General features: G+C 48.3%; 2 protein-coding genes across 2 annotated transcripts; one reads left to right on the forward strand and one right to left on the reverse strand.

Moving 5' to 3' along the window:
* Positions 1-11107: 11107 nt before the first annotated feature.
* On the reverse strand, positions 11108-12244 carry PHALS_04173 (phosphoribosylpyrophosphate synthetase; the record flags this gene model as incomplete). The annotated part of the gene is made up of 1 exon (XM_024722189.1): positions 11108-12244. One exon carries the CDS (start codon positions 12242-12244, stop codon positions 11108-11110), a length of 1137 nt encoding a protein of 378 aa, XP_024573291.1.
* A 256-nt stretch (positions 12245-12500) lies between these two features.
* On the forward strand, positions 12501-13907 carry PHALS_04174 (hypothetical protein; the record flags this gene model as incomplete). The annotated part of the gene is made up of 5 exons (XM_024722190.1): positions 12501-13143; positions 13201-13304; positions 13374-13598; positions 13666-13764; positions 13836-13907. The coding sequence occupies 5 exons, from the start codon at positions 12501-12503 to the stop codon at positions 13905-13907; spliced, it is 1143 nt and encodes a 380-aa protein (XP_024573292.1).
* Between the last annotated feature and the right edge of the window lie 85 nt (positions 13908-13992).

The following is a 13992-nucleotide window of genomic DNA, read 5'->3' on the forward strand; positions in this document are numbered from 1 at the left end:
GTCTAGAAAAGACCTACAGCTTTCTGATTTGCCACTACTGGTGGCCCATGCTGTACAAATGGACGAGCACTTATATGCGCATGTGTGAGACGTGTCAAAGATTGACACTCTCCCCGAATGTGGCGGCGCCGCTTGCCAGGTTACCGGTACCCTCCTCGTGTTGGCAGTTCATGAGTTTGGGGTTTGTGTTTGGCCTGTCGAAGCCTTCGGCGGGCAACACGGGTGTTCGTCGACCGTTTGAACAAAATGGTATATCTTGCGGTGATGCCGGACACCATCGACGGTGTCAGTACAGCGACGCTGTTTTGCTGATCGTGTCTTTCGGCAGCATGGACTCCCGGAATCAATTGACTCTAATAGAAATCCAGCGACACTGGGAAGTTTTGGTCGAAGAGCTTCAAGATGCTCGACACCAAACTGGATATGCTGACAGCGGACTATCCGCAAACCGTTGGTCAAAGTGAGCGCGTGAATTGCGCCGTCGAGGACATGCTTCGCAGCGTCTACTTTGAGACTCCGAGGCACTGGATCGCCACTCATAGAGTTCGCTCTGAACAATGCAGTGCATTCGGCTACCGGCTACACGCAACAACGTGAACGGGTGTGAACGGACTTGTTCATCCTCGCATCCCGCTAACGCCGCCATCCAATGGCTAGGGATTGTGGGGGAGGAACACCCGAGCAACTAGCTGAAGTCAGCCCTCTCACTGTACGTAACGAAATCGATGACTTCTTGTCTTCAAGACTGAGTGTCTTATGACACGTTCACGATGCGGCGGCTGAAAGCCAAGACATGCAGAAGGAATATGCGGACAGAAAGGGTAGAGGAGATGTAAGAGCTTTGAGTTCGCAGACACGAGTTTATTGAATGCGAAAAGCCATCCTACACATGCAATATCTGCTGTCTTTAAGACGAAGCTCCGTCCACGGTTTATCGGACCTTTCAGGGTTGTGGCTAAGCGGGGCCTTGCGTATACGCTAAATCTACTGAAACGGATACGAACCCACCCGGTGTTTATGTGGACTTGCTCAAGCCGTATCGGGATCAGGCGCATGTAAACGTAGAAGCATTGGCCCCGGAGCGGCGCCCACAGGCGCTCGACCACCCAGAAGTTGGACCAGCAACTGGGTTTGAGCACGGAATGCAGCGTTCTCCATTTCCAACAGCCCCAATCGCTCTGCCTTCGCATGAAACGACACATTCGGTTGCTCAACGGCTAGGAGCCGCTCCGACAGAGCAAAATAGCCTTCAACGCGAGGCAGCCGGTGCACAACGTGCTCCAAGCTCTCCAAGTCTTCCGCGCAGCGGTATGCGCCCTAGTATGACGCTCAGCGGAGTCCCGATCGCGACGAACCCCGATCTGAAGATCTCGAAGAGCATCGCGTGTCACCGGATGGCGATTGACCAAGTCGTCATCGTCAGCCGCCGACTCTTCTCGAAGAGAACAGTGGTGCGCGGGACGTCTTGTGGGTCGACGTCGTCACCACGGTCAGCCCAGTATCTTGTGAACTGGCGGGGATTCCCCGATTCCGATAACTCGTGATAGTTTGAGGTGCCGCCTCGGCTAGACTGCCCAGACGTCGTGAACGCTTGTGATCAAAGGGATCATTACGTTCACGTCGTCGTACGCCCCGCGCTTCTCAGCAATTACCGAGGAAACCGAAGACCATAAGCTGAGCACAAGCTATGACCCTGAACTGCTGCGCTCGCAAACACACCCGTGTGAGAGACAACAGAGAACGTGAGCGCATGAGGAATCAACCCATAAGTAGCAGGGCGACAATACGAAGGAAGTTGGCGGCGCGCCTTGGGTCTGACAAACTTAACCCCGAGATGGCGCTCTACACGCGAGTCCACTTCCCGATGGCTCAACTGTAAGCTGCGCAGCAAGGAAAGCTTTCGATGCCGCTGCACCCATCGCTCAAAGTACCCTTTGTCATCTGCAGCGGTTTCGACAGGGACGAGCACCACAGGAATCGCCCACATCGCGGGTAAAGGAGCGCCTTTTGTTTGAGCACAAGGTCGAGCGCGGTACTTATCCATCGGGATTTCTAGGGGAACCAAGAAGCAAATTTGGAGAGCTTGTGTAGTGGCCTTGGGGTCGATCAGCTTCTGCAGCGGGATCCGCCGAGCAAAAGCCGTATTCCACACGAGAGTCAGATCGCTTCAACCTGATTCACTTCGGAAATACCAATTATACAAAGAATTTCGAAAATGAATTCTTATTTTCATTCGTGACTCCCTGGGGTAGGGTTAAAAGTTTTCTACGAACATGGAAATATATATGGTCATGTCAATTATCCAATGGAAGCCATTAACTTGTCAACTTTTTCTAGCTGTTCGGATCAGATAGTCGAATATTGCGTGTTTTTTTATTAGAGGGACTTATTTCTCGAGCCTCGGTCGTGCGTGTGATACCAAGTGCAATGAGGATGCCGTGCCCCTCTAAACGACGATGCCCTGTTGCAAAAGTTATGATTCACAACGCAGAAAGGTGAAGTCGATAAAATCTTTGCAGGAACCAACTTGAGGGCGTCCCAAGGAACTCAGTTGCTCATTGTTCTCTTTTTTCATAATGAAGACTTGTACTAAATTATCTGTTTGACAATATACAAAAATAAGCAATATATCTTGCAAAAGTGACGCGATCCACGCAAGTGTGCCGCAGGTACGCAGACCCCCCTTCACCGATATCTAAAGTTATAATCAGTGCAGGATGCCTCTGACTTCTGTACTTACACGAAAGCATCGGGTTTGTTTTGCACAACAGTGCAATATGTTTGTACTCAACAAACGTAGATCAGACTTCGTTTATTTATGAAACCACCAAATTAAAAAAGCAGAGTAATTTGGCACATGGTACTCCAATTCATTTTGTCATTCTGATAAGATCATGATTTGGTTACCCAATCAGCACCAAGAAGTTGTTCTCCATATTAAATTATTGATTCATCTGTCGGACCAAATTGTGCTGCTTAGCTTGCAGAACGCTGTCTAATGAGATATTCGATAATGACTCCCAATTCTTATTCTTTTTTATTTCTTAAATAGAAAAAAGCAGGCCAACGGCAAGGTGTTTAAATTTCATTTAAAAGACTAGGTAACAGACTGCAGTATAAATACTGCTTCCAAGAGCATAAATTTTACAATGGGTCTCAAAGGATTCCCCTTCAAAACATCGCTTAATTGCTCCTAACAATTTCATTCGTTATGATATCATTCGATATAGAACGATCGCGAGGCGACATTGATATTATTCGATATAGAACGATCGCGAGGCGACATTGTCATTTCATAAACAAGATTATGCCCGTAAGTTGCATAAGAAATATCAATGTAATGAAAAAAAAACAAGTTCGAATGAGCAATTTCCAAAATCACGCAACATCCCGAATTTCATCATCTACGAGCCCAGCAACTAATTGTCCTTCTCATATCTCTTTTCACTATCTGCTGATTTTCATCACTCAAAGACTCAACTATTTCATGAGCCCACAAGCCTGTCGAAGTCGACCCACAAGGCCTTCAACGTGATAGTGGATGCCACCATTCTCATCGAGAAGAGTCGGCGGCGGACGATAATGACATGGTCGATCGCAGTCCGGTGACTCGAGATGATCGTTGAGCGCTTGAGGACAAAATTTGTTTTCATCAGCACTTCTTGCTTAGGTCGCATACCGAAATGCGGAAGACCTCGAGAGCCCGGAACACTTTTTTCACCGACTGTCTCGCTTGAGGATTTTTTCGTGCTCTGTCGGAGCTGCTTCTAGATTTCGAGCAGACAAAAACGTCACTTCGTCTGACAGTGGAGCGCCTTGCGCCGATTAAAACGGAGGATTTTGCACTCCGTGCTCAGAATCAGTTGCTGGTTCCGCTTCTGGGTGGCCGAGCTCCTTTGGGCGCCGCCCCGGCACCAACGCTTCCGCCTTTACTTGCGCCGGATCGCGGTATGGAATTAACAAGCACACATAAAACACCGGGTGAATGCGCATCCTTTTTGGAAGTTTCAGCGTATACGCTGGGCCTTGCTTGGCCACGACCTTAGAAGGTCCAATCAACCGTAGACGGAGCTTCATCTTAAAGACAGCAGAAATTGCATGCGTATGAAAGTTTTTGCATTTAATGTAACCAGGTCTCCGACCTCTATGTTTTCAAAATTTCTGCCTCGTCTCCGTCTGCATATTCCTTCTGCGTGTCTTGGCTTTCAGTCATCGCATCACGAAAGTGTCGTAAGACACTCAGTTTGGTTGACAGGAAGTCTTCTACTGCTTGACGCACGGTGTGGAGGCTGACATCAGCAAGCCGCTCGGACCAATCCCTGAGCCATGCGAAGGCGGCGTCAGCGGGACGCGAGGATTAGCAGGTCCGTTCACGCAGAACGGTTTGTATCCGGTAGATGAATGCGCTGCACTCTTCAGAGCAAACTCTACGAGTGGCAACATAGCGCTCCAGCGCTTCGGCGTCTCAACGCGGACGCGTCCGAAGAATGTCTTCAACGACGCGATTCCCGCGCTAAGTGTGACCTTTGGTCTGCGGATGGCCCGATGTCGACATAGTAAACTTGGTGCCTAGTTCCCTGAAGAGTGTAGATCACAGCTTTCCAGTTAAGCGCAGGCCTCTATCAGAGACAATTGAGCCCGGGATTCCATGTTATCGAAAGACACGTTTGACAAACAACGTCGCTATACCCACACCGTCCATGGTGTCCGGCTCTGCCGCAAGATGAGCCATCTTGTTCAAACAGTCCACAAAGACCTCTACATCCGTGTTGCCTTCCGACTTCTTCGGCTGGCCGATACAAAGTCCATACTCATGGACTGCCAACACCCGGAGGGTCCCGGTAAACTAAGAAGCGACCCTGCCGCGTTCGTAGAGAGTTCGCCATCTGACATGTCTGACACGTGCGCACATTGTGCTCGTCCACTTGTACAGCTTTGGCCACCAATAGTGGCAACTCACCGAGCTGTAGGTCTTTTCAAAACCGAGATAAGCACTAACTGGGGTGTCGTAGGCCTCATAGAGGATACGGTATTTTAAATTCTCATCGTGAGGAACCAAATATCGTGGCGTATCCGTTGATTCTGTGCTATAATACAGCAACCCGTTACTCAACGAATATTGGTGTAAGTGTGCGCGCAAATGCGCCGACAATTTCTCGTCCGAGTTTTCATTGCTCCCGAGAGCCTGTAGCAGCGCTACACACATAATGTCACCCGCGTATGCAGCGCGGATCAAATTCATCACTGACGACGTCACCGTTGTGATATGAGCAAGCTCATAACTTGGTCTGCGTGACAATCCATCTGCCAAAACATTCTGCTTTCCTGACTTATACTTCACGTCAAAGTTATATTCTGCAAAGAATAAGAGCCACCTGGCCATCTCTGCGAAAGGTGAGGCGACTGAGTTGCAGTGCGTAAGGACGCATGATCTGTGTAGATCACAAACGGCTTGAGCACAGCAGGTGCAATCTGAACTTGGCAAGTGCATACATCATCGCAAGTAATTCCTTGTCGCGGACTGGGTAGCTCCTCTCCGCATCCTTGAGCTGGCGAGATTCGAACACGATCACCCGATCTTGCCTCTTGGCGTCTGCTTGCAGCAGTGCTCAGCCGATGGCAAAGTTTGAAGCGTCACAGACGACAATAAAAGGACGATCGGCATCTTGCAACACAAGTATTAGTGCATGACGGAGGCTGTCTTTGACCGTCTCAAAACCCTCCCGATGCTCGGTGTCCCAGCGCCATTCCGTATCCTTTTAAGGAGATTCGATAAAGGCCGTGCCATTTCGGCGTAATATGTACTATACTTGTGCAAGTAGTTGACGAGGCCAAGCCACTTGCGCAAGTCCTTTTTGTTCTTTGGAACTGGCCAGTCCACAATGGCCTTGGCTTTAGCGGGATCCTTTCGAAGGCCACGCTACCCAATGAAGCACCCCAAAGAAGGGGTTTCTACCGCACCGAAGATTCACTTATCGGCATTACCATACCGCTTATTCGTGCGCATGCACTCGAGCACCACTCTTAAATGGACAATGTGGTTCTCTTCATCTGTCCTCCCGTGTCCCGCACGACTGTAGACGAAGATGTCGTCGGATTATGTTTGTGCATACGCCCGGTGAGGCCTGAACTATTGCGTCACAGGACGATTGAATGTTGATGGTGCATTTGGCAACCCTTGGAGCATCACCATCTACTCCCAGAGCATTCTGCTCGGAGTACTCACCGCTGTCAGCGAATATCATTCGCTCTCATGAGCAATTGGTAATGACCGACGACCAAGTTGAGTGCGCTGTACATTGTACAGACAACCGTATTGTCTGGAGAACATCCGTTTTAGGAATTCGGCGTCTTTGCCGGAATAATGGCAGCGTTTAGCGTATTGTAAGCGTGATCGATACACCACTTGCTGTTCAGCTTCACAACACATAACGTGGGTGTCAAATGAAGAGACTTGCTCTCATTCAACATTCCTGCCTCGTGCTTCGCATGGAAAAATGCGTCAATGACGTCACACTGCTCCTTGGGCAAAGGCCATTGGCGTGTTACGCAGTAATCGGTTGCCGAAACCAGATCAATCTCATGACGCACACCATGGTCCGGAGGTAGGACCGACGACGGGTCTTTGGAGACGAAGTCCTGAAATTCTTTTATCACAGTATAGTACAGATTCGAGGGATCCTTCAGGATCAACGATCCACTTCGTGCGTTCAGTACCCCTTCGTGGCCTCCAAGACAGCTTCATCCAGAAGCGACGACAAATAAATCTCCTCGTTTGGTCGTATAACGACCATCTCGGCTAAATCGCCTCCCTTCAAGGCACTGCCAAACTCTTCGAAGGACATCTCGTCAAGCTCAAAAAGCTATACACCGCGAAAATAGCCTCGAGGGTGATGTCGCCGTCTTTCACTCCCATCATACCGTTGACAAGAGTGTTTAGCTATGCGCTATCATCATCAGTATACACACCCTACGTCAAGATCAACGCCCTGTGTCTTAAAGACAAGATACGGCATCGCCGTCTGCTTTCTATCAAGGTTTTACGTCTCATCGAGACCAGTGGGAAACCGCGCTCAGCGTCGTCAAGTGTCCCCACTTCGTGCTCCATCGGAGCCTTGATGTTAGTAACAACATCCGACGAAGGGCTGCTAGTTCCACAGTCTTCGTCCAGTGGATAACGTGCCACTCCAGCGCTTCAAAGGGCCTTGCCTAAAATGCCTCGAACCTCGTCTGACACATGCCACTCTTGGTATGCAGCAACTGCTTCGTAACGTGAGCAGTGCTCAGTGTGCCACAAGCCACTCCACATGCATCACAAGGGTCTCGTCTCCGACGCCTCGGCCCTTGGCCGACCGTGCCACTCTTGCTTGCAGCGACTCCTTCAATATTTGAGCAGTGCTCAGTGGGCTACGTGCCACTCTACGTTCAGCCCGCGAGCCATGCTCGGAGCTCCTGTCTAATACACCTTCGGTGTTCGACAGCTCGGACACTCCGATATCCAGCACATTGACCGTTCTGATCCAGTGCTCACGCCAATAGCGCTTCTGCTTCCTAGCAGAGGTAGGTTCATGAGTCACCAAAGCTTCATCAGGAGACGTGCGCGTAGCGCCAAAGGTCATCGACCTTCAATCAATTCATGGCTCGTGGTTTTCCAACCATGCCCTACCAAGGATGAGGCCATACCTTGCATCCAAGTCTAAGACTAAGTAGCTTTCCACGCTATCGAAGTCAAGAAACTTGGCACCGAGGTCCACAGGGACCCTCGGCACAGTGACACAATTTCCCGTCGCTAAGCAAACAGTGACGGCGCGCTTTCAGCGCCTCAGCATACAGCTGACTTCCTCCAATCGTGGATCGTCGAGCATGATAGCCCGACGGTCCGGAATCGATAAGGAAATTCCATGGCTTCTCAAAGCCCTTCACGGTTGCTTTCACCACCAGAAAGCCTGGCTTGCATACACGTTTCTTGTTCAAGAGCACGGAGCTCTTCAGGGCTGGGCTCAGCTGCCCTCTACCTCTTTGAGGCTTGGTTTACCTCAGTAGAGCACCCCGCGCGTTCTGGGTGACTCGTTTCCCTGCGTCAAACCAGACTGGTTAGAATTGGGATGTCGGTTCGACGAACCTTTACGCGCCTTGCGCAGGGGACAACCAGTCCATAGGTGACGGGTGTCTCCACAGACAAAACACCGTCGGGTGTTTGAAGCTGCTCGGCAGCTTGAAGCTATTCCTCCTCTTTCTCAGCATGACTGAAAACCATTGGCTTAGGCCCGCTCGATGAGCTCTGCGGGTGTGCATTCCAACCAAGTCGCGCCGACTTAAAGTTTCATCTAGCATTCAATGCCACTTTCACCGCTTCTTCAAAAAAAAAGACGGATGCACACGGAAGACTTTCACTCTGGTCACGGCAGTGCGGAGGTCCTCCATAAAGACGATCACTGCGACGGCCTCGGGGAGAGGATGTGCTGCCATCTCGGCAATGAGAGTTTTTATCCTTTAGACAAAGTTCACCAACTCCTGATTGCCCTGTCGGGCGGCAAGGAAATGCGATCACACGCGATATGCCTGGTCAGGCGGCGAGAACACTAGCAAAAAGTGACAGTTTATCTCTTTTCAGGAGGGGAATGCCGCTTCAACCGAAGTACCACACGTGAGTGCCCATTTGTACGCTCGGCCTCCGAGCTTGGAGATAGCTAGCGCCACAAGCTGTTGCTCGTTCTGGAGCAAGGCGAATGCCAAAGCCATCTCGGCCCCTCTTATCCAGAGCAGGAGATTCACCACATCCTTACCCTCGAGGTTCTTAACGCTCACTATGAGCGGCCTGGGTCAGAAGGAGCCATCCGTCGTCGACGGTGGCGTCATGGACGCAGTCGACACCGACAGCTTCTGCTGTAAGTGCTCTAGCAGAACATCTTATTAACTTGCAAACGCCTCTGGACGCACGGCTATCGCTTCCGACGATTGCGAAACAAGCTGTTCCACACCATCAGGTCCCAGCAGGGACATCAGCTTATTAAACCCGTCTTGCAAGCCCTGGGGCAAATAGGAGTATTGGTCCATCCTCATAGAGGATCAGTCGTAACAATTCAGGCGTTGATTGGCTACGAGTTTTAACCAAATGCAGCGGGGCTGTCGTAGCTCTGCTTAGAGGAAGCTAAGCTAAGATCACCGACCTTACGTTCTATACAAGAGCCAGTACGTTCGTAGCGAATCACAATCCGCTACCTACCTAAAACCTTAACCAAGGCAAATACGCTCATCCCTTCAAAACTGAGCCGAATTTTCGGTTTTTCCAGTCAAATAGTAAAATTTAATTAGTTTGTAATACTACTGGCAGTCCTGTTATGAAGTGGCTTCTTGTTAAGGTATAGCCACACCATGTGTGATTACGCCAACTTGTGTAATCCACAAATATGTACGGTCAAGCCATCTTGTGTGATCCGCCCTTTCATACAAGGGTATGTGTAACTTCGTTACAGATTCTCTGCTAGGTCATCAACAGAGTTCGGCTCTATAGGGCCTTCATCGTGCAATTAACGGTGTCAAATATCGCATTTGCTGTGGCAACGATTGATCAACATTATCCTGGTAGCCTAACATGATCGACCCAAGGCATGTAAGAAAATCATAATGCTGGAGCTGTAATTTCATCAGGAACATAAAGCAAGCCAACGCGGTCATCTTGAGGTATTTACTTTTCATTTTTCAAATCAAGGTCTCAAGTTTTCGTAAGCTTGCAACTTTGTTCGCAATGGATCCAAAATCGCCCTGAAAAGAATTTTGACATGTAATTAACAACCAGATTGATTTGATGCACAAGCATTTCGTCCTGTAAACTAGGAAACGAACATTCACGTTTTGGCTTTGTCGTTAATATCTCGATCTGTTCGTTGTAAAGTTTGCCCCATCAGATACACCTTTTTCTTTCAGGATGGGCACAAAACATAAAGATTTTTCATAGTGAGGCCATAGATGCTTACGATTAGGAAACTGTCAAACGCTGCAACGTGGATATTATAAAGACGATTACAATGATAAAAGTGAATCCGTATCGCCAAGTAATGAACACAACGATGCACCAAAAATTCAAGGGCAATGGAAAAACCAGGTCCGTCATGAGTCTCAAACATCTTGTTTGACATCATAAGACTGTTAGCAACAAAAATCGGAACTTTTGCTTCTGAAATAGCCCGAATTTTGCTGACCCCTACGAACAGCTTTGATGATCTGTTACGATAGCCTGTGCAGCGACGAGGTGGATTTGAAGCAAGCTTTTGATTTGGACCGTAAATTGCTGATCAACTCCTAGCCAGAAACACGATTGGATAGTGTAGCACTTGTTATTGTGACACAGAACCGTTATCTTCTGGGTTGTAAATTATATCCTCTGATTACTTTGATACAACCGCTATGAACAGCGAATAAAGAATGCTATTCTCTAAAGCCAAAATGAGAATGCAAAGTGTTAGCGTGCGGCTCAACACTATCAAAAACAATTGCATAGGCGTCTCAATTGAGAACTTAATAGGCAGCCCACTAAATTGCATACCGCCCCTGATGGTGTCTGATAAAATTAAGAACGCTCAGGTCTCCCCAACAGACAATTTTCCATAATTACGCAAAACTGGCAACAAACTCAGACGCTTCGCTTGGTGACTCAATCAATTGACAGGCTAAAACGACGTGTGGCCCATTGGCAAACGATTGTAGGGATGTGAAACCGCGATGACTTAATCTGACACAAGTAGACGTTGCACTATTATACTCTTTGGCTAAACTTTTTGTAAACTCTGATATTTTTTAATGAAAATCCTTGCTTCATTTTGCGAATTTTGGCTGCCAAGATTAAAGACACTTACGTATATTTGAGGATATTCATAGGATAAAGGGCTCAACAAAGTGCATAAATAATCCTTTGCATTACATTGGCAAATTCGGTCCATCCAAGAGCGTGGTTGTACCCTGGTCAAGGTTACATACTTTGTGCTCTAGTGGGATAATTTGTGGTGACGGCCACAAAGTGGGTCGCCATGACATTCAGTCATTGCAGTTTCTCAATTCCAGCGCAACTCATCCACCCAATATTTGTGGCTATCGCTTTACCTATCGTCTAATGAAATAGCTGAGACACCGACTTCTTGCCGTGAATATTTTGAATGGCTTGTGCCAAAAGCGGGGCAATGTCCAATTGCACAATCTTTTCATTACCTTCACAGCTCTTTGGCAGCGGAGTGGTGTTGACGACCACGACCTCCTTAAGCGTTGATTTTTTAATTCGTTCGTTAGCAGCACCATTGAAAAGACCGTGTGACGCAAAAGCATACACATTTCGAGCGCCATGGTCGGACAGGTGCTGAGCAGCTTTACACAACGTCCCAGCTGTATCAATCATGTCGTCTACAATGATGCAATCTGAGCCCTCGACTTGCCCAACAAGATCCATACGATCAATCTCGCCGGCTTTGATACGCTGCTTAATAATCATAGCCAGACCAGTGTTAGGGAGGCCATACTTGCCCACAAGCCACTCGCGAAACTTTTTGGCACGGGCGACGCCACCAGCGTCAGGAGAGACCACGACAGGATTCACGAGCTCGTGATTCCCGAAGTATGATACACCCACGAGTCCACCATCCAAGTTGTCCACGGGTACATGGGGACCAAAAAATCCCTGAATTTGGCCACAATGAAGGTCGACGGCAATAACGCGGTCGACACCCATTGCCTCCAGAAGACGAGCCACGTCGGCAGCCGAAATGGGAACACGAGCTGCCATCTTACGGTCCTGACGAGCGTATCCATAGTATGGAATGACAGCGGTGATGCGACGAGCCGAAGATCGGCGCATCGTACTAACCATAAGTAGTAACTCCATAAGGTTTTCATTTACAGGTACGCAAGTAGGTTGTACGATGTACACGTCTTTGCCGCGCACATTTTCATGCACCATTAAGTTGACTTCTCCATCAGCAAAACGCTCAACTGTGATCTTCCCCAGCTGCACACCCACAAGCTTTGCCACATTGGAAGCGAGTTCATGATTGGCATTACCACTAAAGATTTTAAGTCCATTGATTTTAGGTTGCTTAGCAACGGGAGCGGCCCGTGGAAATGCTTCTTCTGCCATTGCCACCGATGCTTGTGATTGCTGATGCTTTGAGCTTAAGGCGGCACCAGCTGCTGCAAAGCTCATAGCCAACGCAGCAGAGGAATATCGGCCATGACGGGCGACCAGTTGGCGAAACATTCTCTTGAAAGAAATAAAATGACTTTTGAATTGTACTCGGAGATGGCTGGCGGCTACATAGTTTGTGTGACATACATGTATTTAAGTTATACTCTCAGATTAGTGACAATATAACTTCAAACAGAGTCTGATGCATTTTGAAAAAATGCAAAATCAAAGCGGTGCAGTGGGTGATGGCGATCTGCCCTCATCGTTACCCTCATATATGCCTTCATCTACACAAGATAATTCAGCAGGATTTTCTTTTGGATACAATATGATGAACCAATCCGGCGCCAAGTCTGATGTCGATGCAGCACGACGGCATTGGAAGGGGCTTGGCCAGAACCAGTTCAATTTTGCGAGTAATGGTGCTCAACCAGCAGTAAAATTGGCCGCTAAGAGCTCAAACACAATCCATTCGCAGTCAATGTCACCCGAAGGCATTCGTATGACATTTGATGGAGGCGGCGCCACAAATTTCTCGATCATGTCGGCGAACGACAAGACGGTGACTACAGCTCCGATGGCCGCCGGGATATCCAGCTCACAAACTGCTACACCAACATCTCATATCTCTGCAGCACAGTTTGCAGCAAGTACGGGTGGATTGTCCATGAATACGGTACTTCTGGCGCGGGTGAGTGGCACGGACCCGTCACTTGTGGGCTCAGAGGAGATCAAACAGATTATACGCACCCCCGACCTGCTGTCCATATATCAAAAGCTGCAAGAAGAGGACGATCGTCGGCAACGACGCCTGGAACGTAATCGAGCATCGGCACGAGTGCGACGCGAGAAAAAGAAGGGTATGGTGGAAACATACGAGGCAGAAGTATCCAAGCTCGAGAGCTCACTCAGTATGCTTAGAAATCACAAGTTTGGCACAGGCAATGGAAAAGACTTGACAATTGCGTTAGGTATGTATGTATGTGAGGATTCATTATTCGTGTGTCTTTCTCCTCACTCATGTGTAGAAAATAGCTCGGGTGAACATTTTCGTCATGCACAAATGTCAAAGGATGCTAAGATGGAATTAATGGCGCGAATTCTTGGTCATCACTCACGCAATACGGATGCAGTGCGAATCCTTTGCTTCAGCATAAATTTTTCAACGTGCTTACGTCTGCCTCTTGCATTTCGTGTACAGATCCGTCGATCGAATGCTGAAAATCAAGCTTTGATTGCAGTGGCTATCGACGATTCGGAGTTTTCGCGGTCTTTGCGTTCGCAGCTTGGGCTTACCCCCGAACAATGCCAAGAACTGGCCAGCCTAGCAATACCAACTAGCAAAGAATCGCGCAAGCTAGATGCTATACGGAAATGTTTTTCTGCGCTTCGAGCACACGATTGGCTATACGTACCTGGCATTGAGGTGACAGATATATCTGATATCATGTTAGTTCTGGTGTTGAAGTGCTGACGTTTATTTTTTGATTCAGTCAATCATACATCAGTCGCGAAATACGATGACTCCATACCAATTCCAAAAGTTTCTCTCCTGGTCCGTAGAGAATTGTTCTACGATTGAACGTCTACAGGTGTTTGACAATCGACAAACAAATGCTCATTTTCCGAGTTTTGACTACTAATACTTAATTGCTTTACGTAGTTTGTGCCCACACCATCTGCGTCAGAGTTGGAGAAGGATCTCAAATTTATTTTTTCAGATGACTACATGTAATGCTGCATTTACAGCAGAATGCAGTATGTTGGTGATGTAAGGTGCTATTGTTTGTATCGTATGCGCAAGTCAACATCCAGTTTAG

This window comes from Plasmopara halstedii, assembly GCF_900000015.1.
Source record: "Plasmopara halstedii genome assembly, contig: Scaffold_253, whole genome shotgun sequence".
NCBI classification, from domain to species: domain Eukaryota; phylum Oomycota; class Peronosporomycetes; order Peronosporales; family Peronosporaceae; genus Plasmopara; species Plasmopara halstedii.